The 26865-nt window shown below is 41.1% G+C and overlaps 1 protein-coding gene across 1 annotated transcript; it reads left to right on the top strand.

Moving 5' to 3' along the window:
* Positions 1-2158: 2158 nt before the first annotated feature.
* On the top strand, positions 2159-15516 carry ndufa10 (NADH:ubiquinone oxidoreductase subunit A10). The gene is made up of 10 exons (XM_046845870.1): positions 2159-2346; positions 3074-3242; positions 4968-5183; positions 5259-5345; positions 5538-5659; positions 6847-6926; positions 7410-7464; positions 8235-8320; positions 10315-10423; positions 15293-15516. Exons 1-10 carry the CDS (start codon positions 2272-2274, stop codon positions 15359-15361), a joined length of 1068 nt encoding a protein of 355 aa, XP_046701826.1. The 5' UTR covers positions 2159-2271; the 3' UTR covers positions 15362-15516.
* The last annotated feature ends 11349 nt before the right edge of the window (positions 15517-26865 follow it).

The following is a 26865-nucleotide window of genomic DNA, read 5'->3' on the forward strand; positions in this document are numbered from 1 at the left end:
CCATAAATATTCTAGAAAAATCACAGAGCGCTCGATATCGACCTCGTAATATGACCCAGGGTTTCCTGTGCATTACTCTTTATCTGTGGATTTGAAATCAAGGCAAATTGTCATCTAGAAGAACTGGTCTTCTATTTAATTCCCCTGTCAGGCATTTGTGGAATGGAAAAAAAAAACAGCCTTCAAGTCCATATAAATATATTGGAGTTGGCGCAGTGTGGTACAGAACCCTAGACGTTATCGGGTGCCTGCTAGAGGACCTCGGAGTCGCCTGGTTGAATTCAGATTGGTTGAAGCACCAGATTGAAGCGCTATGAAAATGAAGACAATAGACTATTTGGAATTATTGAATGCATCTTCATGGGCAGAAATATATTTTATCAGATTCTGATTTGAGTTTAAGACACCAGAGAAGGCTGAAGTCCAACATCTTAACCACTGACCAACCCTTGCTGGAAGACCTGCTTGAAACCACTACCAACTTCCTGGATAATATCTTCAGTATTTCTTCTCAAGAATGATCATTTACAGAAGACTTTTTTTTTCTTTCCTTTATTTTTTTTGAATGCTTGGCTTGTAGAAAGGGTTTCTTCCTCATATAAAAGTCACGTCAGACTCCATCATCAACTCCTTTCTTGCGGTTGAGTTGAACCTTTACACCGGAGTTTTCTGATCCCTGGATGTTAACGTATGCCTTTTTTCTGAGTGTGTGGTCACAAGATGTTTATATGACAACGGATGTTTGCATGGATGCAATGTTTGTACCTTAAGTTGTTTGGAAATTGTTCTAAAGAAGAAACCCGACCTATGGAGGTCCACAATGAGTTGCTTAGATTGCCCAGTGATATCCTGAGGGGAAAACCAGTCACTGGTTCTAAATACAGCTGCATATGTGAGCTTCCAAATGACTCCTAATTATGACAATTGGCCAATCAGAAGCTTAGATCTGTCTGAAAGATTTTAAATTGAGTGGTGTTTTGAATAAGTGGGAAAAAAAACCCATTTGATGTATGAAAAAAAAAAGAAAAAGATCTAAAAACTCACAAACATGAATGTAACGTAATGAGGAATGTGTGGAACTGGAATATCTTATATATGTATATATATATATATATATATATATATATATATATATATATATATATACCAGGATGATCCATGTTAAACAATGTAGTTCCAGTTTTTAAAGGACACTGAAATTAAATAGAGTTTTCAGCCGCAAGGGCTTTTGAGATGTTTCACTAGATTTTGTGGAGGTTTGTGTTCATTCAGTCACAAAGGTGTCATTAAAGTCAGGTACTGATTTAGGTTATCTATCTATCTATCTGTCTATCTGTCTGTCTGTCTGTCTGTCTGTCATTCTTTTTCTATCTATCTATCTATCTATCTATCTGTCTGTCTGTCTGTCATTCTTTTCATATCTATCTATCTGTCTGTCTGTCTGTCTGTCTGTCTGTCTATCTATCTATCTATCTATCTATCTATCTATCTATCTATCTATCTATCTATCTGTCTGTCTGTCTGTCTGTCAGTCATTCTTTTCATATCTATCTATCTATCTATCTATCTATCTATCTATCTATCTATCTATCTATCTATCTATCTATCTATCTATCTATCTGTCTGTCTGTCTGTCATTCTTTTCATATCTATCTATCTATCTATCTATCTATCTATCTATCTATCTATCTATCTGTCTGTCTGTCTGTCTGTCTGTCTGTCATTCTTTTCATATCTATCTATCTATCTATCTATCTATCTATCTATCTATCTATCTATCTATCTATCTATCTGTCTATCTGTCTGTCTGTCTGTCTGTCATTCTTTTCATGTCTGTCTGTCTGCCTGTCTGTCTTCCTTCCTTCCTTCCTTCCTCCCTCCCTCCCCCTTCCTTCCTTCCCTCCCTCCCTTCCTTCCTTCCTTCCTTCCTTCCTTCCCTCCCTCCCTTCCTTCCTTCCTTCCTTCAAAGGTGTTAGTAAAGCCCGGTACTGAAGTAGGTGACATAAGGGGACCTGGGGTTCAGTCAGCGTATCTATCTATCTTTTTTCTTTCTTACTGACTGACCGTCTATGCATCCATCTGTCTGTCTATATATCTATTTGTATTTTTGTCGAGAGAAAAAAAAAAGCGAATGACTCTTATTCTGAAAGCCATAATTGATGACGCAGAATTTGCGCGACGGTACAGCTGCCTCGGTCAGACCGTCGCCCTTAGTGTCGGCGGAACGCTCGGATTTTCTTTCTTGAATCGTTTTTCTCGGGAACTTGAGCGATGGCTTCACGGATCTTTCGGTTGTTTGTGCCCACGAGCGCGGCGGCGTTTAAAACCGTCTCACTCTCACAAACGGTAAGACCAAAATCCATCAAACAGTCAGTCAAAGTTCTTCTGAAACCGTGGCCTCAGCGATGACATGAAGGGCATTCAGACCTACAGCATCCGAGAGCAGGCGTTTAACAAGCGGACTGACACTGAGCTGCAGGGGGAGAACACGGGATAACATGGGAGAACATTAGGATAATGAAATCATAGGTTTCATGTTGATCCATCTACACGTTTTTGGACGTGTTTGGAGCGCTGAAGAGAATCTCGAGATGATCTCGCGAGATTTCGTGGATGGAGCGAAATAACAGTGAGATTGGAGGAAACCAAACTACCACTGAGGACCAAAGTCTCATGTTTGGTTCAGCTTATGAGAAAAACAAACAGAAAAAAAATAACCAAAAAAAAGTCTCTCTCTTTCTCTTTCTTTTGTTTGTTCTTTATACCTAACTGTGAGGTGTCCCAATACTTTTGACCCCATAGTGTCTGTATTTCCTCTGGATGTTTGGAGAAACGAAGAGTCCGAGAGCGTGTAAAGATTTTTTAATGTTAATAAACTGGAACATCTGGACGTCTATAGATTTGTTTGGTCAAATGAAGTCTTCAGAACATGAAATGACCCGGTTTGTTGAATAGAAACAAGCAGAACCTGCACGTGTCTCTCAAAAACCTCACGAGACTCGACATGTCGTGTGATCATTTTGTCTGAATCTTTTGTAAATCTGATGAGATTTGATTGTGGTTCTGATTCAAGGCCGGGATCCACACGTGTCCAGTGAGGAGTCTGCGATACGGATGGTGGTCGTACGTTCTGGGAGAGAGGACCACGCCCAGGCTGAAGGAGAACAGCAAGATCTTCTGCATAGAAGGCAACATCGCGTCCGGAAAAGGGGCCCTGGCGAAGAAGCTGGCTGAGCGCTTTGGTGGGTGGAGCTACAGCACATTTGTGGTCTCGTAGTAGTTCTTTACGAATGAGTAGTCGGAGGAATGGAGTCGGAATTGGGAATCCTTGAAGTGATTAGTGATTGGATGGTGGGAATGATGGTGATTAGTGATTGGATGGTGGGAATGGTGGTGATTAGTGATTGGATGGTGGGAATGGTGGTGAGTAGTGATTGGTTGGTGGGAATGGTGGTGATTGGTTGGTGGGAATGGTGGTGATTGGGGATTGGTTGTCAGGAACTTTGTGATTACTGATTGGTTGGTGGGAATGGTGGTGATTACTGATTGGTTGGTGGGAATGGTGGTGAGTAGTGATTGGTTGGTGGGAATGGTTGTGATTGGGGATTGGTTGTCAGGAACTTTGTGATTACTGATTGGTTGGTGGGAATGGTGGTGATTAGTGATTGGTTGGTGGGAATGGTTGTGATTGGGGATTGGTTGTCAGGAACTTTGGGATTACTGATTGGTTGGTGGGAATGATGATGATTACTGATTAGTTGGTGGGAATGATGGTGATTACTGATTGGTTGGTGGGAATGGTGGTGATTGGTTGGTTGGATTGGGGTGATTACTGATTGGTTGGTGGGAATAGGGGTGATTACTGATTGGTTGGTGGGAATGGGGTGATTACTGATTGGTTGGTGGGAATGATGGTGATTACTGATTGGTTGGTGGGAATGGTGGTGAGTAGTGATTGGTTGGTGGGAATGGTTGTGATTGGGGATTGGTTGTCAGGAACTTTGTGATTACTGATTGGTTGGTGGGAATGGTGGTGAGTAGTGATTGGTTGGTGGGAATGGTTGTGATTGGGGATTGGTTGTCAGGAACTTTGGGATTACTGATTGGTTGGTGGGAATGATGATGATTACTGATTAGTTGGTGGGAATGATGGTGATTACTGATTGGTTGGTGGGAATGGTGGTGATTGGTTGGTTGGATTGGGGTGATTACTGATTGGTTGGTGGGAATGGGGTGATTACTGATTGGTTGGTGGGAATGGGGTGATTACTGATTGGTTGGTGGGAATGATGGTGATTACTGATTGGTTGGTGGGAATGGGGTGATTAGTGATTGGTTGGTGGGAATGGGGTGATTACTGATTGGTTGGTTTGGAATGGGGGTGATTACTGATTGGTTGGTTTGGAATGGGGTGATTACTGATTGGTTGGTTTGGAATGGGGTGATTACTGATTGGTTGGTGGGAATGGGGTGATTACTGATTGGTTGGTGGGAATGGGGTGATTAGTGATTGGTTGGTGGGAATGGGGGTGATTACTGATTGGTTGGTGGGAATGGTGGTGATTAGTGGTTGGTTGTTAGGAACAAGGGTGACGAGTGTTTGGTCACTGGAAGTAATGGTAATTTGTGATTGGCCGGAGGGTATAATGGTAATTGATCAGTGGGAATAGTGGTGATTGATCGGTGGGAATAGAGATTGGTGATTGGATGTTAGGAAAAGGGGTGATAGTAGATTATCTGGAACAATGTTATTGAGTGATTGTTGAGTGGGAATGATGATTTGTTGGTCATATTATGGGCGGTTGGTTGGTGGGAATACTGGTTGTTTTTATTTGGTTGGTGGGAATAATGGTTATTTCTTTGATTAATTGGTGGAAATAATGGTGACGAACCTCTTTAATACGTTTTTCATGCAAAATCAGGCACTCGGTTCTTCACTTTATCTCTCTTATCTCATTGACATCTAGGGATGCTCTACATGCCCGAGCCTGATGTCCACTATGTAGATAAAATGACTCAAGAGAAAGCCCCTCTGGATTCAGCCTTCAACGGCAACTGCAGCCTGGAGAAGTTCTACCAGGATCCCAAAGCCAGTGATGGCAACTCGTACCGTCTGCAGTCCTGGATGTACCTGATGAGGCTGCTGCAGTACTCGGACGCCGTCGAGCATCTCCTCACCACAGGTTCGTTTTTTTCTTCTTCAGACAAATATATAGATATAAATACGTCGATTACTCTGATCTCTGCTCTTCCTCCAGGCCAGGGAGTCATCCTCGAGCGATCTCCTTTCAGCGACATGGTATTCTTGGAGGCCATGTTCAATCAAGGCTACATCAGGAAGCAGTGTAAGTCCTTGTGGAGATTTATTTCGGTCTGTCTGACAACCTGGTTTTTGGTCGAGGTGTAAATGAGTCTGAAAAAAAAAAACGTGTGAAAGGAATATAAAAGGATGCAGTTTTTTCATGTCGCAGAAACCATAAAAATCTCAGACTCCCTCGTGGCGGAAAATCAGTGACGATCTGTTCTGTGGCCCGTAGGTGTTGATCATTACAATGAGATCAAGGACATCAGCCTCTGCGAGTTCTGGACCCCTCACCTCGTCATCTACGTGGACTCTCCTGCTGAGGAGGTGCAGAAGAAGCTCAAGGCATCTGGAAAGGTGTGTGTGTGTGTGTGTGTGTGTGTGTGTGTGGTGAAAAGGATTGCAAAATATATATGTACCTGACGTATCACAAAAATTCCAAGCACACTCTGGTGGAACATCTTCCACGCAACCTCTAGATTCGCCTCTAGAGGCCGCTTTCATAATTATATTTGGGAAGGGTGAAACCAATCAGGGAGTTGCCTTGTGGATCAGTTGGAGAGGTCGAATGGTGCTCAGAGGCAGACCTACCAGGAGCGAGTTGGAGTCCAGGCTTAAATGAGACCCAAATGTCCAGAAGTACTGAACTGGTCTAAAGCCGTGTCGTAATTTAAACGTACTGAAGAGGAACGTTCCACTGTTCCCAGGTCGGCAGCGGGAAATGAAAACCGGACCTGTGTCTTGGCGGAGTTCGGCTCGCGACGATTTCTAATCAATCCGAAGTTTGTGAAGCTGAAAAGTCGAGGTTTAACTTTATTCCGTTTCGCTTTGCACCAATCTCATGGACCTGCAGACCTTGAAAGCTAATAGATGTCTGAGTTTGTGGTTTTTTTTATTTATTTTTTTTAGGAGGTTAAAATGAACCTTTTCAGGACTTGTCACAGGCTGTGAGGTGCTGCTTCTTGAAACGCCATGCTCTCATGTTCTTTCTGAAGTAATTCAGAAAGATCTAGATGCCAGACTGTGGTGAATAACAGAGCACTGGGGCTTTGATCCCCCTTGATCCTGTCTTTTTCTGCTCTCCGAATCGGCCTTTCAGCATCTTCCATTTGGAAACAACGAAGATGGCTTTGGACTGCGTACATACACATCTGCGGCAAGGGTTTAGGACTACGGATGACCCTTTTGGATGCCGGTTCCTCTCAAGGTTCTTCTCTCATGGCTTGCTCATTAGGAAATATACACCGTGGTCACCATACGCTTTTTAAACATCCACATTTAGTTCCCCTTAGAGGAACCTCCACTCTTCTGGGAAGATGTTCCATAAGATTTTGGTGAGATTACTGAAGGAGGTGGACTGAGGTCAGAGATCTATTGTTGGAGATCTTCCTCTCCATCCCATGTAAAGCATATCTTCATGGACCTGGCTTTGTACCCCGTGCCATTGAAACAGCTTCGGGTCTCCTGGTGAATTCTGAAGAATCGTTTGCATTTTACCTCACAATCCCATCTCTCTCTCTTTTTTTTTTTTCTTCCCCCCCCAGCCTTATCTCCAAAACGTATCGCTGTCCTACCTTAAGAGCATCGAGACGGCGTACAAGAAGACCTTCCTACCCAAGATCAGGTAACACGTGCTCATTTGCTCATCGATTCCATAAAGATAGAAAGGAAGCGACTCGAGGTGCAACTTAGAAACCCGTGTAGATATTTTGGATTTTCTTACATGGAAATGTATTTATTTATTTATTAGTATTATTTATGATTTTTTTTTTTTTTGTCCACAAGCCTCGTCTGCACTTAGTGACTGCCGAAAAAATACACTTCTAAAATATACATTCTGTATGTTTTATAGGCAAAAGTATTTGGACACCACTTTTTTTTTTTTTTTTTTTTATACTTTGTCTAGACTTTTTTACGTCTAGACATTTGCACAAAACGGCTTCCCTAAAAACCCGATGTAGGTAAATTGGTGCTCTTATTCCAGAGTCGCACGATTTCTTCAAGGCGGACTCATCGAATCGTATGCGTAATCGTTGCATGTAATTTTGTGGCACGTTGAACCTTGAACGGTCGGATTGTAACGCGTACAACTCTGCTTCAATTTCAGCGAGGAGGCCGAAGTGCTTGCGTATGATGCGACCCAAGCACAGGATATCGAGAGGGTAAGGCAAAAAAATCCACTGATAAAAATAATCTCTGTATGTAATATACACCGATCAGGCATAACATTATGAGTCACCTGCCTAATAATGTGTTGGTCCCCCTTTTGCTGCCAAAACATATCCTATACCCATCAACATGTCTCTGTCTATCTATCCATCTAACCATCCATGAATTTATCCCTAAACAATTCATCATCCATCCAGCTTACCATATAACTCTGTCTCTGTCTATCTATTTATCCGTTCATTTATCCCTCAACAATCCATCAATTTATCTCTTAAATATCCATCCCACCCATCCAGTTTCCCATATGTCTCTGTCTCTTCATCTATCCATCCAACTGTACAAGTCATACATCCCTCAACAGTCCATCCATCCATCCATCCATCCATCCATCCATCCATCCATCAATCCACCCAGCTTCCCATCTGTCTGTCTGTCTGTCTGTCTGTCTGTCTATCTATCTATCTATCTATCTATCTATCTATCATCTATCTATCTATCTATCTATCTATCTATCTATCTATCTATCTATCTATCTATCTATCTATCTATCTATCTATCTATCTATCCATCCACCCATCCAGCTTCTCATATGTCAGTCTTGGTCTATCCTTTCTTCCATCCTACTGTACTAGTCATTCATTCCTCAAACATCCTTCCATCTATCCATTCATCCATATCTATCCATCTATTCTTTTTTATATATGTATATGTGTGTGTGTGTGTGTGTGTGTTTATGTATATACCGTACTTTTTTTCCCCTCAGATTGCAGAGGATATCGACTATCTGAAGTTTGATAAGGGCCCGTGGTTGGAGCAGGACGATGTCACGTTCCATCACATGAGAATTCTGTAAGTATAACCTTCACTTCTTCACATTTACAGCATTGAGCAGATGTTCTTATCCCGAGCGACTTACAATTATATAGTTTCTACAACTGAACAGTTTAGTGTTAAGGGCCTCGATTAAGTTCCCCTGCTAGCATGGGCGTAAATCCCGGGGGGGACGGAGGGGACATGTCCCCCCCATCCGAGGGTTGTCCCCCCCAATAAAAATATTTAAAAAAATCGCACTCTCTATTATATGTATTCTCTATTATATAAAAAAATATGTATATATACCTAAAATAATTGTGTAAGTAGAAAAAACCCCGCAAAAATGCATTTAGAAACAGTTGAGTTTCCCCCTCCCCTTCCTCACAGTGGTTTGACCCACTGCCTGTTTTCTCAGTTTATCTCACCTACTCTACACACACGAGTCAGGTGTGTGTTCATCTCACCTACTCTACACACGAGTCAGGTGTGTGTTCATCTCACCTTCACTACACACACGAGTCAGGTGTGTGTTCATCTCACCTACTCTACACACACGAGTCAGGTGTGTGTTCATCTCACCTACTCTACACACACAGTCAGGTGTGTGTTCATCTCACCTTCACTACACACACGAGTCAGGTGTGTGTTCATCTCACCTACTCTACACACACGAGTCAGGTGTGTGTTCATCTCACCTACTCTACACACACGAGTCAGGTGTGTGTTCATCTCACCTTCACTACACACACGAGTCAGGTGTGTGTTCATCTCACCTACTCTACACACACGAGTCAGGTGTGTGTTCATCTCACCTTCACTACACACACGAGTCAGGTGTGTGTTCATCTCACCTTCACTACACACACGAGTCAGGTGTGTGTTCATCTCACCTTCACTACACACACGAGTCAGGTGTGTGTTCATCTCACCTACTCTACACACACGAGTCAGGTGTGTGTTCATCTCACCTTCACTACACACACGAGTCAGGTGTGTTCATCTCACCTTCACTACACACGAGTCAGGTGTGTGTTCATCTCACCTTCACTACACACACGAGTCAGGTGTGTGTTCATCTCACCTTCACTACACACACGAGTCAGGTGTGTGTTCATCTCACCTTCACTACACACACGAGTCAGGTGTGTGACTGCGGCTCAATTAAAGTTCAACTCCATTAAGTATGGTATTTTATTCACTTATTTTATTCACTAAATAAAGCAATTCTCTATAATGTAGTTGATGCAGACTCATTCATAAATAAGTTGCGGCAAAAATGCTGATTAATGATGTAATTTTCCATGAATCTGCTCTATTAGCGATTAAAATATGACTTATCTAGTGAACGTTAGCTTGTTTACAATAGCTTGTAGCATAGTGCACTGACACTAACACACCAAAGCCGTTTCCCATGCAGTGTTTTATTTGGGACGACTTGGTATAATGTTAACATTAACACACAATTAGCATATTGTTTATCTGTGCATTTAATAAATGAGCACTGTGCTACATCTGAACTGACCCCACTGTATTTTTATAATCAATTTCTATTCTGTTCTTAAGTGTCTTCATTCATTTGTAAATAAAATGTTAAACATTTTTTTTAATTCCTTGTTTTTATTGTTGTGGTTATTTTTTATGATAGTTTTACTTTATTTATGTAAAGTAGTTTGAATTAGAATTGTAATTGACGCAGTCTCCATGCTACAATAATAATGTACTGTGTCTTTATACTGTAAGTAAAATTTGACTATTATTTGTGTCCCCCCCTCAAAAATTGCTCATGAGAAACTTTATATTAATTGTCCCCCCCCTACTGTTAAATGAAATTTACGCCCATGCCTGCTAGCACATCTAAAGACATCTTCTACTATTGTCCTAGTTCTTTTCTCCGTAGTGTTTTTTTTTTTTTTTTTTTGACCTTCATGATGACTTCTTATCGCCGTAACAACCAGCAGATGCAACGTGCTACATGTTTATCTTCCGTCCGGCATCCATAAATCGTCTCCTACACGTGTTCCTTTCTATAGCGTGGAAGACAAACAGCGGGTGGCGAACATGACCTGCATCCCCAGATACATCCCGGAGGTCACCATCGGCGCTCACGAGTTTGACAAAGCCTACTACTCATTCAGATCGGTACGTGCACCGCGAACATCTGTGACGTGCGAGGTTACTGTGTGTGTGTGTGAGAGAGGATGGGATATTTGGTCACCTCGATTAACTCACGGACTGTACTGTAGCTTCCCGAGATAATGCGTTTAGGGAGCGTAGAGCAACTAGAGCAGAAAAGCAGCAGTCCTTCAAAGTCCTTGAAAGCTAATTCAGTGAAGAAAACAATAAGGGAGTTGAGATGGAAGAGAAATTTCAACTTTTTCTTTTCACTTCATCAAAAATGTATTACATTGTTAGGCGAAATGATTAAACATCGAACTTGAGGTTGTTTTTCCTGCATATTTGATCGCCTTCTCACTGGAGGCAGATTATTATTATTTATTTTTATTTGGGGCTGCTTATTTTCAAGGTTCTTTAAATAAATGTGGGACATCTGTCGAAGGTAAGGTGCAACAAACCCAAATTTAAATCCAGTTGCCCTTTTAAAATTTTTCTGCTCACTAGATTTTTTATTTGTATTTTTTTGCTAAATAATTTGTATATTCTAGCACTTAAAAAAAATTAAAATACAAAAATACATGAAACCACTCTTTACACCCGCGTTACCTGAAAAGCATCTCAACAGTCAGATCTTGTGAGTTCCGAGATGCTCTTCTTCTCAACGCGTCTGAGGTCTTATATGTATCACACATATAGGATCTATAAAGGCTTCCTGTTTATCAAAAATAGGAAATAGAACATTATGAAAATGTGCTAAATGAAATAAATATGAATATTCAATATAATTTTGAAATATGGATGAAAATAAGACATGCATTCAACACTCTGTGGCATCCAAAATGCATAAAAATCGCCTCTAGAGGCCGCTCTTTATAACACAACCTGGAAAAACTATCCAGCAAGCAATCAACTATCGGTGTCTATCATTGGCATAAATGTAGTCATTAAATGCTTTTTTTTTTTTTTTTTTTTGGGGCTTAACAACTGGTCTTGAGAACATCAACACTGGGAATTTTGACTATGATGTTTGACTTCTGATTTGGTATCAAGATCGTTTTAAATGTGTCGCCTTCACTGCAATTGCCAGTGCTAGCAACCAGTTCCTGACCACACAGCTGATAATCTGGTAACACAAAGTCTCATCATCTTAAATGCTGAACTGATTAAGTACGATTAAATCTGGTAAATGTTCATCATCATCCGATATGTGTAAAATTGCTTCTATCTGTCTTTCACAATTCCTTACTTCTGGACTAAACCTAAGCAGAATAAAAGCTTGATTCTGAGACATTGATCGAAAAAGTAAATCCGAGCCGCCAAGAAAAGTTTACATTCCAATAAGTCGTCAGGCGCCTGACAGCCATTTTTGTGTGTGTACGGTGTAAATCAGCTTCTTTTCATTATTAATAATGATCCGAGCTTGCCTAGAGATTTTGAACGTGTGGGTGAAGACAGGTTGTGGATCAGAGGGGAGAAAATGGAGAACAGTGAGAACCTTGTGCACTAAACAGATGGTTCACAGCCAGGCAAATTGCATCAAACTTCAGCTGTTGTAGCCCATTTCACACGGTGTCAAGTGCCAAGAGAGAGAACCTCACCGCTTAGGCGTGGAAGAGAAGTTTCCTTGTTTGGTGACTTTTTTTTTTTTGCCGCATTATGCGGATAGACAGAACAGAACGACTGCGTTTTAGCGCCACAGGAATGTTTTCTTTTTTTAATCTAAAAAAAAAAAAGTCATAGCAGTACGAGAATAAAATTGTAGCATTACGAATAAAAAATCGTTTTTTTTTTTTCCCTCAGAAAATGGATGGATATCGAGATTTCATCCTTTGTGATAGACAGATTTTCACAGCCTTTTCATCATCCGTTTTCAGAAAAATTTCTAACTGATGACTCTTTGCATTATTCCTATTATAATTATAATGTTTATTTCTATAACAAACAGAAGTAGAAGATGCATTTCCAGCGCCGTATCGAACGAAATGACTCTTGATTTGTCTCAGCGCAGCCATTAGAACATACGTATGTAAAAAAAAAAAAAAAAAAGAGTGCCAAGGATTCCTAAATGGCATTTGTTCAATATGCTGCAAGTGATTCGGTCCCATCATGTCTTCAGAAAAAAACACTCGCACCTGACCTTTAAGCCGGAGCGCTCAGAGAATGGCTTTTCCACGAGCTCGCGTCTTACCAGGCGGCGTAAATTACGCTAAGGGATGTTTCCCGACTGACATTTAATTCCGCCGTATTTTATTGCTATATGCGTGAGGGCCGACGGGAATAAGTAATACAAGCAAGCGCTTTGGCTTTTTATTTTTTTCTTATATTCGAAGGCGCTCGAATCCGATTGTTTCATTTCAACCCATAAAATGGCATGGGTGGTCAGTACTAAAGGTTGAATTTTACTGATTGCTAGTTTGGATCGTACTTGCTGATATTCGTTATTTATTTATTTTAAACATATACAGAATCAAATAACAACACAACACTATGTAAAATAGTACTAAACTTTATTGCATAAAAACACAATCATGAAAATGTGTAAAATGAAATAAAGATTAATAGTAATTACATTAAGACATGCATTCAAACTCGAACCAAATGTAACGTTCAAATAAACAGCACGTAGTGTCAGTGATTTGCCTCTAGAGGCCGCTTTCGTATTGTATAATGCAACCCGGAAAAACTATTGCTATGGGTTTTTGCCAGTAGTTCCAGCATCGGTTGACCTCTGGTCAGTACGATTACATCTACAGAAGCCGTAGCAGGCATACCTTAATTTTTTCCCCTTAATATTATTATTATTATTATTAATAATAATAATAATAATAATAATAATAATAATATCATCAACCGTTTCTGGAGGAAGCAGAATTATTTTGTTACCATAGGGTTGCAAATTTCAGTTAGCCTCCACAATGATGTAAATATTCAGACATTAAGTGTCACCCAGATGAACATGGGTGCCCTTTTGAGTCCCAGAAAGGAACCAGAAGATCTCTACTGGAGGCAAGTATTACATTTAGGATAGCGAAGGTAAAGACAAGGATGCCGTGGTCCACCACAGCATTGATCCCGTTCACAAATGTTTCTTGTGATTAATAATCCATGACCTGCTTCTGGATGGTTCTATACTGAATAAATGGTATATGGATAATTGGCATTGGTTATTGTATAGGGCGATTTTGGCGTTTTTTACGCCTTCAGTCCTGGCGGTTTCTTCAATTTCTTCTCAGTTTAATGTAACTGCTAATGGGACGTTAATGTGTTAAAGCAACATCGGTCCTCTCAGCGGACATGGGCCGTCTCGGAGCCGGGGATTCTCAGGTTCGGATTAATGCAGCTCTTTGTCTGGATCAAGCTGTCAGCGAGCACTTCGCATTAAAAACTTACGCGGCTCGATCGGTGTTGGCAAAACAAGCCCTGAGAGGCAGTTTTTCTCGACTTGACCGAACGTTTCGGAAGCTTCCAGCGTCATTGTGATCGTGTCTAGAGAGTTTTCCAGCATTTCTTACGGAAAAGCCGAGTCCACGTCTAGACTTTACTGCAGCGAAGGCATTGCTCCGTCTAGACGTTGACTGGTAGTGGATTTTACCAATAGCTAGGTTGGATCGTACTTGTCAATAAACGACAGTTTTAAAAGAGATACTGAATTAATTGCATTGAAACTGAAGCCGTTACATTCAAATAAACAGCATGTGGTGCCAGTGATTCGCCTCTAGAGGCCGCTCTCATATTGTATAATGCAACCTGGAAAACTATAAATGAATTTTTGCCTCATAGTTCCAGCAATCAACTATTGGTGCCGATTAAGAAGAAAACATTATTTTCCATCATAAGACAAAGGCATGTCCTCCTATCTCCTCCTATAGGACTTCTGTGGATGCAATGGCACAGACTAGAGGTCGACCGATTTGTTGGTTTTGCCGATTAATCAGCAATGATGAGGCTAAAATCCATAGCGATAGTTTTTTCAAAGTATTCAGTATTCCGACAATCAGATAAGGATTGGTTCCCTTTTGAGTCCCAAAGAAGAACCAGACCATCTCGACTGAGCGTCCACCTCAGCGCCGGTCCTGTTCAAAAAGCCACGGGATCTTTTTTTTTTTTTTTTGGTCAGGGCTTCTGGATGAGTTACACTTCATATAAAACAAACCTAAAATTACAAAACTAAAAAGAACCGAACTGAATCATACAAATGTGCTAAATGAAATCAATACGAATGTAATGAGTAGAATTATATATTTATTATTAATCATTTATTAATTGGAACATAGCGCTTCCATGCAGCGGGCAGTCTCACAAACAGCACGTGGCGTCAGCAGCCACTAGAGGCCGCTCTTGTAAAGACAGGACCGGAAGCCGGAAAAACTATCTTTATGGATTTTTGCTGATAGCGGATGGTTCCGTCCAAACAGATTCGCTTGTGGTTGGTCTTTTTTGATTCAGTTGTCACACTTTTTTATTTTTTTTATTTATTTTTTAATTTTTTTAAAGCAGCACTTTTTACTAGTTGTTCCATCATGAACCCCACAACACAACATGATTTATCACTGATGGGTGGCATCCAGTCTTCAAAAGTTTGTGGACACCTGACTATAGCAATCTTATGGGAAATCCCATTTAGTCCCCGTTTGTGGAAATTTGTGTCCAGGAGACTTGGTGTGCAGTCAGCGTTCCAATTTATCCCAAATGTTTTCAATAGGGTTGGAGATCTATAGCAGGAGATCTTCCAGTCCAACCCATGTAACACATATCTTCATTGAGCTGGTGCACAGCGGTATCGTCAGGTTTTGTAGTTCAAGTTAAAAAAAAAAAAAAAAAGCTCATTTCCTTTTTTCTGAATGGTTAAATTTTATGGAACGGTTCACTAACGCATCTGTTTTCCCGCTTCAGCTTCCAGGGAAGCGGTACGCCGAGGGTTACAACGCAGACGCAGGAGACAAAGGCATCTGGTTGAAGTGAAGGGAGGGAAAGCGTTGTCTAGGAGTCCTCGTCCAGCTCGGCGCTCTCGCTTTGTCCAGCTCAGAGGAGGGTTAAAAAAAAAAAAAAAAAAAGGACGTTGTTCGTCGTCTGCTGGTGTGTAAATTGCTATTAATAAAAAATCTATGTTAAACGGACGTTTTTTTATCGTGTCATGAGTTCAGGTACAGACATGCGAAAGGGACAGATCTACCTCCACACCGCTGAAAAACTACAGCCACTGCAGGAGAAGGGGAAAAAAAAAGCGATTTCATCTCATTTCATTGCACCAAGACGGTGACTAATCGGCCCAATTAAAAGTCGCTTTCGAGATGCGCGCCGAAGAGGAGCTCGCCACAACTCATTAGCCACCCGAAACCACTCGTTTCTCGTTAGTCCCCGATCCTCCCCTCCTGAAGATGCTATCTTGGGCCCGGTCTGCCTTCTTTCATTCTCGCTGCCAGGAAGGATGCTGATCCAGAAATAGCAGTGTGCCACTAGTGATTAATTCCTGTCTTTTGTGCTGCCGAAGAGGCTTCGGATTACCATAATAAACACGGTGATTGCGAGTGCTGATACCTCTCCATCCATGAAAAAAAAAATACTGATTATTCATGAAGCTCTTCAATTACGCTGAAGTAGTTCGATGTATTGTTTCAAAAACAAAAAAAACAGCGTACTCTGATAACACCGAGCAATCAAACGGCTTTGATCTGCGATGTTTCTTCGAAGGTTCAGAAGTGCACCCAGGTCCTGAGATGAGTGATTGGAGGGGTAACTATGAGTAGAATAGTGATTTCTGATTGCTGATCAAAAAAAAAAGAGATCTATTAGTTCAGTGTGGGAATTGATCAGGAGAGGATGTAGAACCAAATCTCCAAACCTTTTCTTTGATTTCAGCACCTTTCCATCTCTAAAAAGTGAACCCAGGGTTAATACCAAGGATGCCACGGTGCTTATCGGATGCTCTCAGAATATCGCCGCTGGATGGCAAACATACACTCTAAGAAGAATTTTTCACTCCCTGCAATTTCAAAAGCTAACCAAGTGAGGGCACTGTTGAGACTTTTTTCCTTTCACTCGAACGACATCTAAGATATCACTGATTCGTGCCTGATGGTGCAGAAGCCCCTTGTTTTTTCAGCCTTCTTTTTTTTTTTGCCCCTCAGCTTGTGCCTGAGGTGTAGCTGACATTAAGAGGCTTTCATTTTGACTGCGCTCTTTCAAATCTATAAATATTGCATGGCCCGCGATCCCGTCTTAGTTGTTATTTTAGCTCCGCTGCGCTCGTCAGTTTGTATAATAGCCTATGGGGGGGCCATGGGGGTGGGGGGGTGGCGGGAGAAACTTCCATTTTGGTTAATAAAACCACCACCACAACATTAGGCACTTTCTGGATGTGAGGTTCACTCGCATTCAATAGGTAGTGAATGCACTACTAAGGTAATGTTATGCAGCTGTATGTGAAGAGGTTCATTATTTAGCAATAGCTGCACATTCCGGAAGGTTTTCTTCTTCTCCTTTCTTCGCGCAGCCACACGGCAAGAAAGTCGAAACGATTTATACGTTTTTTGAAAGTTACGCTTCGAAGTGCGTACTTGTTCTAGCTAATATTTTTACGTGAAAGGCCTTGTTAACGATTTTCTGATGGCCGAAAACGTAAAATAAGCAGTTTCGAATAATAATAATAAGAAAAAATGACGTACATACACTTAATAGATCGGATATAAAAAGTCCGCACATCCTTTTGAAATGGAATCTTTAACGTGTAAAGAATGAAGTGTTGCCACAAACCTTTTTAAGCGCACAATCGCACAGGACGTTTTCGTATGGTTGCGTTTTCCCTTCGCTACAGCGCTACAGGCTCTGAACTCAACGGGAAACATACCAATCCTATGGTCAGGTGTGTCCAAAAGGTTTTTTCCAAAAGTATTCAGACTACTCCTTGGCCTTGTTGACCCAGGATCTGAATGTCTTCATTTACTGATATAGACTTCGACACACTTTTTGTAAGTTGCCCTGCGATTACCCTGGTGTGATATAACTATTTTAAAAACGGCCAGGTTTTACTAGTCGTCTTTGCGGCAGTTGAAAAATCGGCGAGGCCGCAACCTGTGTCACGCTCGGGCCGGTTTAATCCGGTGTGACATTAGCGTCTGAATCGTGGGCCGTCACAGGCGGCTTTTTAGGAGCAGCGAATAAACGAGCGGCCTGGAAAGATAAACAAAGTGCACATCACAGTGTTGGCACACAACGGATACAGAGAAGCATGACTGACGCATTAACGGCTGTCATGGGCGCTTTGCGTAGCGTAGAAGATCGAAACCTGATCTTCGATCCTTCCTTTTTTTTTTTTACATTTATTTCAAAAGTTCTGAAACACCTAATGCGTCCCGAAAACATACGGAAAAGTGCTGTGAAAGTTCTCGTTTGTTTTGCTGTCTTTAGTGAGCGTTTCTGCTTTTCTTTTCTTTTTTTTTCTTTTTTTAAATATGCAACGAATTCCAGTGGCTCCTCCAGCAGCCTGAGAGACGTTCTGATAATCTGCTTTTACCTACCAGACATTTAGTGCTTCCTGTTATTCAATGGAAAAGAATTGCACTTTTGCGTCAGCAGGACGAGCATGGCATTGTGCTTTTAGTATCGAATATTTTGGACTGGGATCGGCGTTATTGCAAATTGAACACTTTTGTTTTGTCTACTTTGGTGCCCAGTTTAGACAAATATTATGTCCTTCTGAATGTTTACTAGTTTGAAGCCTGGGTTTCACCTATTAAGGCTGAAGGTTTTGTTTGTTGTTAAAGCAAAAAAGATAAACCAACATGAAAACCGGAGAGCTGTCTACGGAGAAAAGCAAGTTCAGTCTATCAAAGGCATTACAAAGGCATTGAGAGTAAGCTATAAAATTAACTGAATTGTCCTGTAAAGAAAATTAATCCTGTACCATCAACCAAACAAGTCAACTGGGGATACAAGAGCAGTTGATGACCAAAAGACCTGTGAAGAAGAAAAACCCTGTAACATCCAAACATCTTGAAGAACTGACTACGGATGTCGGCTGCCTCAAATCTGTCCATCTCTTCGCGTAATTCCAGACAGACTCACTGATGTTGAGTTTAGGACTCTGTGGGGGCCAAAACTATTTGTTCGACTCCTTGTTGTTCTCTACACAAAAGATTGTGCTTAATGGCTGAAAGGTTGGGGTTGGTGGGGTGCCTCCTTGATGGCATGATTGGTAAATATCTGGCTGATTAAGGACACCATTAATCCAAGCTCCACTTGCAGAACTTGCAGGAAACCACCACCATGCTTCACTGTCGACCTTCAGACGCTCATTATTGTACTTTTGTTCAGTGCTTTGGCAAACAATTTCCCTAAAGACCGGCAGACTTCTCCAGACAGTAAAAACTTTGTGGGTTCTCACCGAAAAGACCCTCCGAGACATTAATCTGTGATGCCACCGATAACCTCCAGACGGCAGGGTTGAAAATATCACCAGTTTTAAAATAAACACGCCATATTGCAAGCCACAAGTTATAAGAATAGGAAATCCAAACAGGAACCATAGAAGTTCATGAACCACCCTCAATGTGATTGAAAAGACAAAGTGTGGAGAAGGAACACTTGTAATGTGTTCAATTCTCTTGTGTTGTTCATTACTTTCCTTCGTTCCACAAGCTAGCTGGAACATCTCGAATATCTTCACGAAGCGAATTCATGACCTTGCGACATTCCTAAATGATCCGGATTCATAGCAATATCCGAAAGTATTTCCTTTCTTTGTCATTTGAGCATGCTTAAACCTTTTCTCCGGGAGCTAAGTGGTGGATATGTGCTCTCTGCTCCACCTGGAAGTCCTTGGCATTTGTTGTGTCCTTCACAACCCATATGTAAATGCGGGGAGAAAAAAGCCCTTGGCTACAATTTTTACAGGCCTGGTGTTGAGTGGTCATTTTATTTCCTTTTTTTTCTTTTTGGAACAACGTTTTATCTCTACTGTCACTTCAATCACATGGTTTTAAAGGAGTCGTTAGCCGGGCAGGTGGTCATGCGATTAGCGGAACTTTGCGTCGCTGTTGCGGCGACGTCAGATTGGACACGAGGTCGTTTTCGCTGCTGGAATTTTCCCCGTATGTAATTGTGTAATTAGTGCAATTTCCACCGCACACACACACACACACAACCTTTTATATAAGCAATCGTTGCAATGTTAATGGACTGCAATGCCTTTTTCAAGGCCAGAACTGTTCCTTTGAAGCCGTCGCCATGAAAAAAAAATTATTTTTAATATCGGAATCCCTGTGTATGGATTTATCCTAATTTAAATCGCAGATGATTTACTGCTGTACGGGTCGAAATTGGCAAAAGTATCCACATTGCTGTCAGGAAGTTGTTTTTTATTTATTTTTGGCAGATACACACTCGGAGGCGTTTGTGATAAATTGATGCGGTTATGCTAATGGTGGAGGCTTCACAGCTTTATAAGCTACCTGTCAGGATCAGGCTCAATTGTACAAATTACACATACACATAAAGCAGTGGAAAAAAACCCTTACATCATTATGGGAAATACTTTCGATTGAGACCTTCCTCCAAAGCTGATGACTTCAGGCTGTAGTCAGAATTCCCAAATATAATGCTATTACTATTGATTTGTTTACAGCCGGATACAAACTGCATCCATGCACGGTCAGACTGATCCCTACTGTTCCATACCCTGTCTGCTATGTCTTTCCGTCAATGTGTACTTCATACGTCGTTTTTTATTAAAATGTTTGGAGACGCGCTCTGTTTACTAGAAAGTACTTTATTTACCTGTGTTTCCACACTATCCCCTTCCAAATAGTCGCTTGCACAGCAATATAGTGCTGCCAGCGTTCCTTCCACATCTGGATTGTGTCCTGGGAGTCTTCTTTTCGAAGCGTGTCAAGCATCTTCTGGGATTAGCGCTGGATCTTCATCTTTGGGAAGAGGAACAGTAGGGATCATGGGGATTGTTCACCGCCGATCATTATGCACGAGTTGCCGAATGGTTTCGACATTTTCGGGGGTTTAGCACGTTGAAGGTCTTCCTGATTTCTCGTCGTCGTTCAGTCATGTTATTTTGCTCTCGAAACACCTCGAACGACTCCGGCAGCATCGGCGTATGTCAAACGTATGTCATGTCAAACGTCTGTGTGGCAGATTTGCCCAGTTTCACGCAGTTGTCCAGTTGTCCGTGATGAAATTGCAGATGTGGTAACAGAGAAAAGCTCCGGTTTGCACTATTAGTGCTTCGGAGATCTAATGAAGTGTACAGGTGACGCACTGGACTGACCTGAATCGTGACGTTTCAAACAGTCGGCTTTAAAACGTTGCACGTGGAGCTGCTTGGCTTGTAATGGGAATGTTGGAAGGAAGAATAAACCGTTGTTCATATTTACTTATGTACATTTTTTGCATTAAACAGAGGCCAGAATTCCAGACTTATGCCCCAAAATCTGCAGAAAATACCCACTCATCTTTGAGAACCACTTCATCTCCCAGTTCACAGGGTTTTGTGGGGTCATAAAATTTGGTGTTCTGTAGACTTCAACCTTTGGAGAGACCTTAGTGCATTTAGTTTCATTTAATTTCCAATTAATGTGTATATGCATATTGAGTCCTAGATTATTTAGATATGCTTCAGAATAAATTAATGCACTATATTACAACAATATATTACTTCAATTAATGTTACTATAGACACAATAATACATTTTACACCGTGTGCAGTCTATCGGCATGTCGAGGTCAAGTTTGGTCTTAAAGAAAGCCATGAAACCACATGTCTGGGTGTAGCAGATGACCATAATGTTATAACCCAGTATGCAATGTATATCCCACCATTGTGTTCAATGATGGCGTGGTATATGAACACTAGATCCGGTTTAGCACGGTGTTGATCCCTGCTTATGGAAAACTTGATCTACATCTACATCTAGATCTATACTTTCGCTTTTTTCATGCAAAAATGATAGAACCAGACTCGACAGCAGACAATACCGTGTCTTTCCTTAGCCTTTGCTGCTGGCTATCAGAATAACGTTTTAATATATCTTTGTCCATAAATGTGTGAATTATTCTAATAATTATTCTCTTCATCACAGCGCTCTTGGTAGCTTCATATCCGTCTTGCTTGAAGCTCTTGCTTGAACCAATCAGATTGTGACTTGCTGACATTGAAACCGTCTAGACGGCATCCAAAACGTCTGCATTTTCACCTCTTTTGATCGGACGGTCGGAGATCGCGCTAGTGATTTGTGATAGAAGAGTATCTGCGAGAGTGAAAGGGAAAGTTTATAGGACTGTGGTGAGACCTGAGATGATGTATGGTTTAGAGACAGTGGCATTGAGTAAAAGACAGGAGGTGGAGCTGGAGGTAGCAGAGCTGAAGATGTTGAGATGTTCATTGGGAGTGATGATGATGGACAGGATTAGAAACGAGTTTATTAGAGGGATAGCGCATGTAGGACCTTTTTGGAGACAAGGTGAGGGAGATTGAGATGTTTGGACATGTGCAGAGGAGGGACATGGGGTATATCGGTAGGAGAATGCTGAGGATGGAGACACCAGGAAGGAGAAAAAGAGGAAGACCAAGGCGGAGGTTTATGGATGTGATGAGGGAAGACATGCAGGTAGTTGGGTTGAAAGAGGCAGATGTAGAGTACAGGAGGGTATGGAGACGGATGATCCGGTGTGGCGCCCCCTAATGGGAGAAGCCAATAGAAGAAGAGGGAGATATTGTCAGAGAGACTGCAACTCATTTTGTAATAAATAAAAAATTAGATGTCTATAAAAGGCAGTGTCGAATATAGAACAAAGAGAGAAAGGGAAAGGTCAAAGCATAAAAATAACACTGCTAAAAAAAAATAATAATGAAATAAGATTAAGGGCAATGGTGACATGACCCAGTTAGACTCCGTTTGCTGATCTGCCTGTCGATGTGGTGGGGAGGAAAAAAAAAGTCCTCTTGTTGGAACCGTTCCGAGCATCAGAGCACCTGCTACCGTTCTCCTTTGAATAATGATGAATTTCGGCATGGCAAATGAATTTAATTCGATTTATTTGAGCAGAATTCACGCTCGAACCCCCTGAGCGGCGCTCCAGTCGATTTTCGAGTCAGTCATGGCGCGTTAGTGTGTAAGTCGAGGTGTGACCTAGCACTAAAGACAGCCTTCTAAACATCTGCTCAGCAGTTGCTTTAATTATAAAACACTATGTCTCTTTGGTTTAGATGAACACTTTTTGTTTTCTCGAAAAACCATCGTCGGGAATTTGCCGGCGCAAACTCGTGACGTGCGAATCGGTCTTTGAGTAATCGAGTCTGAAGAGGTTCAAGGAAATCACAAAATCTGAATCTCACAGGCTTGGTTATCAAATGATGGAAATATTGGAGGCTTTGTTTTTCATTAGCTTGAATGAAAAACTTGAAACTGTTAAAGCTCTCGGGGTCGAAGTGCTTTTTTTCGACATCACGTTCACACTTTGGTGCCCGATTGCTCTTAGACCCTCCACTCTTCTGGGAAGATTTCCACTCGATTTTGAGGTGTGCTTGTGGAGATATTATAGGGTGTTAGCTTATAGGTGGTAGCTTAGTGGTTAAGGGACTGGATCAGAAGGTCTCAAGTTCAAATCCCAACACTACCAAGGTACCAATACTAGGCCCTTGAGCAAGGCCCTTAACCCTCAGATGCTCATCTATGGATCGTTTTGGAAAAGGGCACCTTTTAAAATGCCATAAAAGTCAGGTAGGTGAGGTGAGGAGGCCTGGAGAGCAGTTAAGGTTCCAATTCATCCCAAAGGTGTTCAGTAGGGTCCACCGTCTCAACTCATAGAAAGCATATCTTCATGGAGCGGGCTTTGTGCACAAGATGTTTGGGCTTCCTAGTTCAATTGAATCCTCCCATTCCCATGCTCATTTGCTCTTATAATAAGCTCTTCTGGGAAGATGTTCTACCAGATTATGGATTGATTATGGATTCAGGAGATTTATTCAGCCAACTAACACTAAGGTGTGTCAGTGAAGGCTTGGGGTTCTCTCAGTTTTCCAATTCATCCCGAAGGTATTCCAATAAGGTTGAGGTAAGAGCTCAATAGCGGGAGATCTTCCACTCCAACCTTCATGCTTGCCGCCCTAACACTGCTATGCTAATACGGCTAATATCTTTCTGTGCTCAGAAAACACGAGCGAAATGTGTTTTCTGTGAATGCATTTGATTTGGATAGAAACACTTTGGTGATCCAGGCTTTAAATAGAAGTTTTAATCATGTTTCCATATGTTAAACACCGAAAGCTGCGAGAGGGAGAAATGACTTCAGGGAATCCGTGAAAATCCAGTTAATTTGCTCCCTGGCCAGAATGAAGTCCCGAGCGCTCATAAATTACCATTTCATTAAGATTCAGAAGGCAAGCAGATTTAAATATTAATGATCCTCCCCCCCCCTCCCTGCTTTTGATTAGATTTTAATTACACGACTTTGTCTTAAACAAATCGGGGGGAGGAATTGGTATAAAGGAGCTATTTGTTAGCACGGATAATGAGCGTACCTGAAAGGTAGAGAGGAAGAAGGATCATTCGGTAGACGAGACAAAAAAAAAAAGGACCCCGGGGACGTACGGTTTTGTCTCATCATTTTTTTTGAAGATATATATTAGGATCACAAGTCCTGCCTCTGCAGATTCTTTCATGCCTTGTCAAGGAGCATCGGGCCTTCGTTTCGACTCCTGAGATTCAGTTTGGCGTCATTGCGATAGATTTCACGAGCTCGAGCGGTTATTTAGAGCCGAGCCCATAAGTCAGTCATACAAACAGGATTAGGCAGACAAGCTTTAGGGTTTCGCCTCTATAAGGAATTCAAAAACTATGCTTGAAAATCTTGCAGGGCCAACGACTGACCCAGAAGGTTACGGTCATGACATGTGACTGAAAGAGAATCAATTTCACGTGTTTAATTTGGTCAGAACGCAGAATTTTTGCCGCCGAAACTTCCTCAGGAAGCAATTTTAGGCCAAGGGTGCTTAGGTTCTTAGGGACCGTCTGAAAAGATGCACATCATCATAGCTTGTGGTCAATAAAATTAGACTTGTCAGTGGTTTAATTCTATTTTTTTTAAGTTAGAATTTAAGGTGAAAGTTAAAAAACGACAAAATTCTGTCGTCCTATTGCACTTTTGAGGTATTTCGCATGCAAAACAAGGATGTATATATCAAGATTGTGGTCCAGAATGAAAGCTCAAATGTCATCCATGTCCTCATAAACACCTCAAAAAATACCCATATCTAAAAATAGATCTGTTCGCCGCCGAAACTTCCTCAGGAAACAATATTAGGCCATGCGTTTTGAACAGATGCTTAGGGATCATCTGAAAAGGTGCACATCGTCATCACAGCTCACGAGGTTGTGGTGAATTAAAGTGAACGTGTATCTGGTTTTATTCCTTTTTTTTTAGCTCAGGCAGATGTTGAAAAACGGTGCGATTCCAATGATCGATTGCAGTTTTGAGGTATTTTTGCATGCAAAACAAGCATGTACACAAGTAGTTCCTCAGACAGCTCTGAAGTTGATCAAGAACAAGAAGTTTTCCAAAAAAAAAAAAAAGCACATGCATACTCATCATTTGGTCCTGTGTCAAATTCCTGCAAAACTCTCATCACATTTTTTCCTTGAAACCACATTGTCAGCTATTAGATTGTTTCAAACAGATCCTCAGGGACCGTCTGAAAAGATATTACATTTTGTATACACACTTACGTGTTGACTGACTTTCTTGTTTAACGTCAATATAATGAGATCTCTCACTGTTCTTTTTTTAATATTAGAAGCTGAACCCTGACTCGTGCTGCACACATTTAACTGACCTTTTTTTTTTCCTTTCTTTTTCCGGAGCTCCGAGCATCTGTCACCTCTAAATGAATCGTGACCTGCCCGATTTAAGTCTCCGCATGGGAACTGCATGCCTCAGGCAGGGTTTTTACAGAAACTGGGCCGTTGCTCATTAATTCCTGTACACCACAGGAATTCTGACGTGACAATGTCCAGATTGGTTTGTTGTCCTCAACCTATCATTATTATTTATTTATTTATTTATTTTATTCATTATTTATTTTTTGCTAAGCTGGAACAAGTATAACATGACGGTACACGTGATGCCATGTGTTCTTTAGTCTTTGATTCATTTAAACTATGATTAATCGCACAGGCTGTTATTGAAAACACATGAGCAGTAAAATATAAGCTTGTAAAACTTTATATATGAAAATTTTATAATACATATATAAGGTCTTCATAACTGAGGTCGATTCGATTCCCACCTTGACGCATAGTCGACACAAACAGGCCTTCGTAGTGCAAAAAAAAAAATGAAATAAATCCAGATGTTCTTTTGCTGTTCTGTCTGCAGGAAGATGCAGCTCTACCTCTGCCATGTTAATCTGTATTCTATGTGACTCTCAGGACACGCCTCATATTCACGTAGCAGCAGTGGTGCTGAGAGAACACACTCGAGAAACAGTTCAGTGAGTAGAATTCTACATATAAAATATCACAAATTATTATCTTTTTTAAATAATAAAAGTATAGCGCATCTATTAACAATGGATTCTAAGTAAATCGTTTTTTTTACTGATGCAAATATGTGAAAAATGGATATATTCCCCTGCGACCAAATACATTTCTAAATATTAAATATCATATCGAAATATAAATAATGCATAATATTCTGTAGCTATATATTCATCTCAGAAGCTCCAAATCCCCCTATTTTTTTAGTCTGATTCAGTTTATATACTGCATACGATTTCTGCAGAACAGTATTTAATATGAGACCCGTGAGGCCGAGATAGCGCGAAAAAAACGTCTTTATTGTTGGTTATTGTAGCGCATTTCTGCTGTCACAGCAGATTTATTTCTGGTCTCCTCACAACACGAAGCTATTTGGAGCATTAATGTTGTATTTAAGTTTTTTTTTATTTTAGTGGAGCAGAAAGTCTGCAGAGAAAAACGTCCACATGCGCTACAGCGTTACATTGAAGACTGCGTGCGATTCCTTTTTCTCCAGTTTATTTTTGTGGCCTAGGGCTTGGCTTCGTATTGGAGAGCAGAAGTGGAAATCCTGAGAGAAAAATTGCGACAAACGGATTTTCCCGCGTCACAATTTTCGTCGTCTTACTATCAATTCTTACTATCAATTCTATTATCATCGTAATATCGCCAGGAAGTCTGGGCCGTCGTTTTCTCGCAGGTTGCTGTAAGACTTCCCAGCAAACCAGGTCTTTCCAGCACGTACACTGCAGTCTGTTATCCGTTTCTATTATCTTCAAACATAAACACTTTAAGTTTGCTAATGTACATTCATTTACTCCGAGCTGTTTGCTGGCCCCGGATGTGGCTGTAATAGGGGCCGATAAATCAGCTCTTCCCACCATAATTGAGCCTTTTGGGGATTCGGCAGGCTCCACGTAATGGCTCTCTTAAACACACTGATTA

The sequence above is a fragment of the Silurus meridionalis genome, chromosome 3, assembly GCF_014805685.1.
Source record: "Silurus meridionalis isolate SWU-2019-XX chromosome 3, ASM1480568v1, whole genome shotgun sequence".
In the NCBI taxonomy this organism is placed as follows: domain Eukaryota; kingdom Metazoa; phylum Chordata; class Actinopteri; order Siluriformes; family Siluridae; genus Silurus; species Silurus meridionalis.

Bases quoted from the DNA above. Each gene is read 5' to 3' on its own strand.
- ndufa10 (XM_046845870.1), top strand. From the start codon at position 2,272: ATGGCTTCACGGATCTTTCGGTTGTTTGTGCCCACGAGCGCGGCGGCG. The intron at 2,347-3,073 runs GTAAGACCAAAA...TTCTGATTCAAG, and splicing joins CCGTCTCACTCTCACAAACG to GCCGGGATCCACACGTGTCC. The intron at 7,465-8,234 runs GTAAGGCAAAAA...TTTTCCCCTCAG, and splicing joins AAGCACAGGATATCGAGAGG to ATTGCAGAGGATATCGACTA.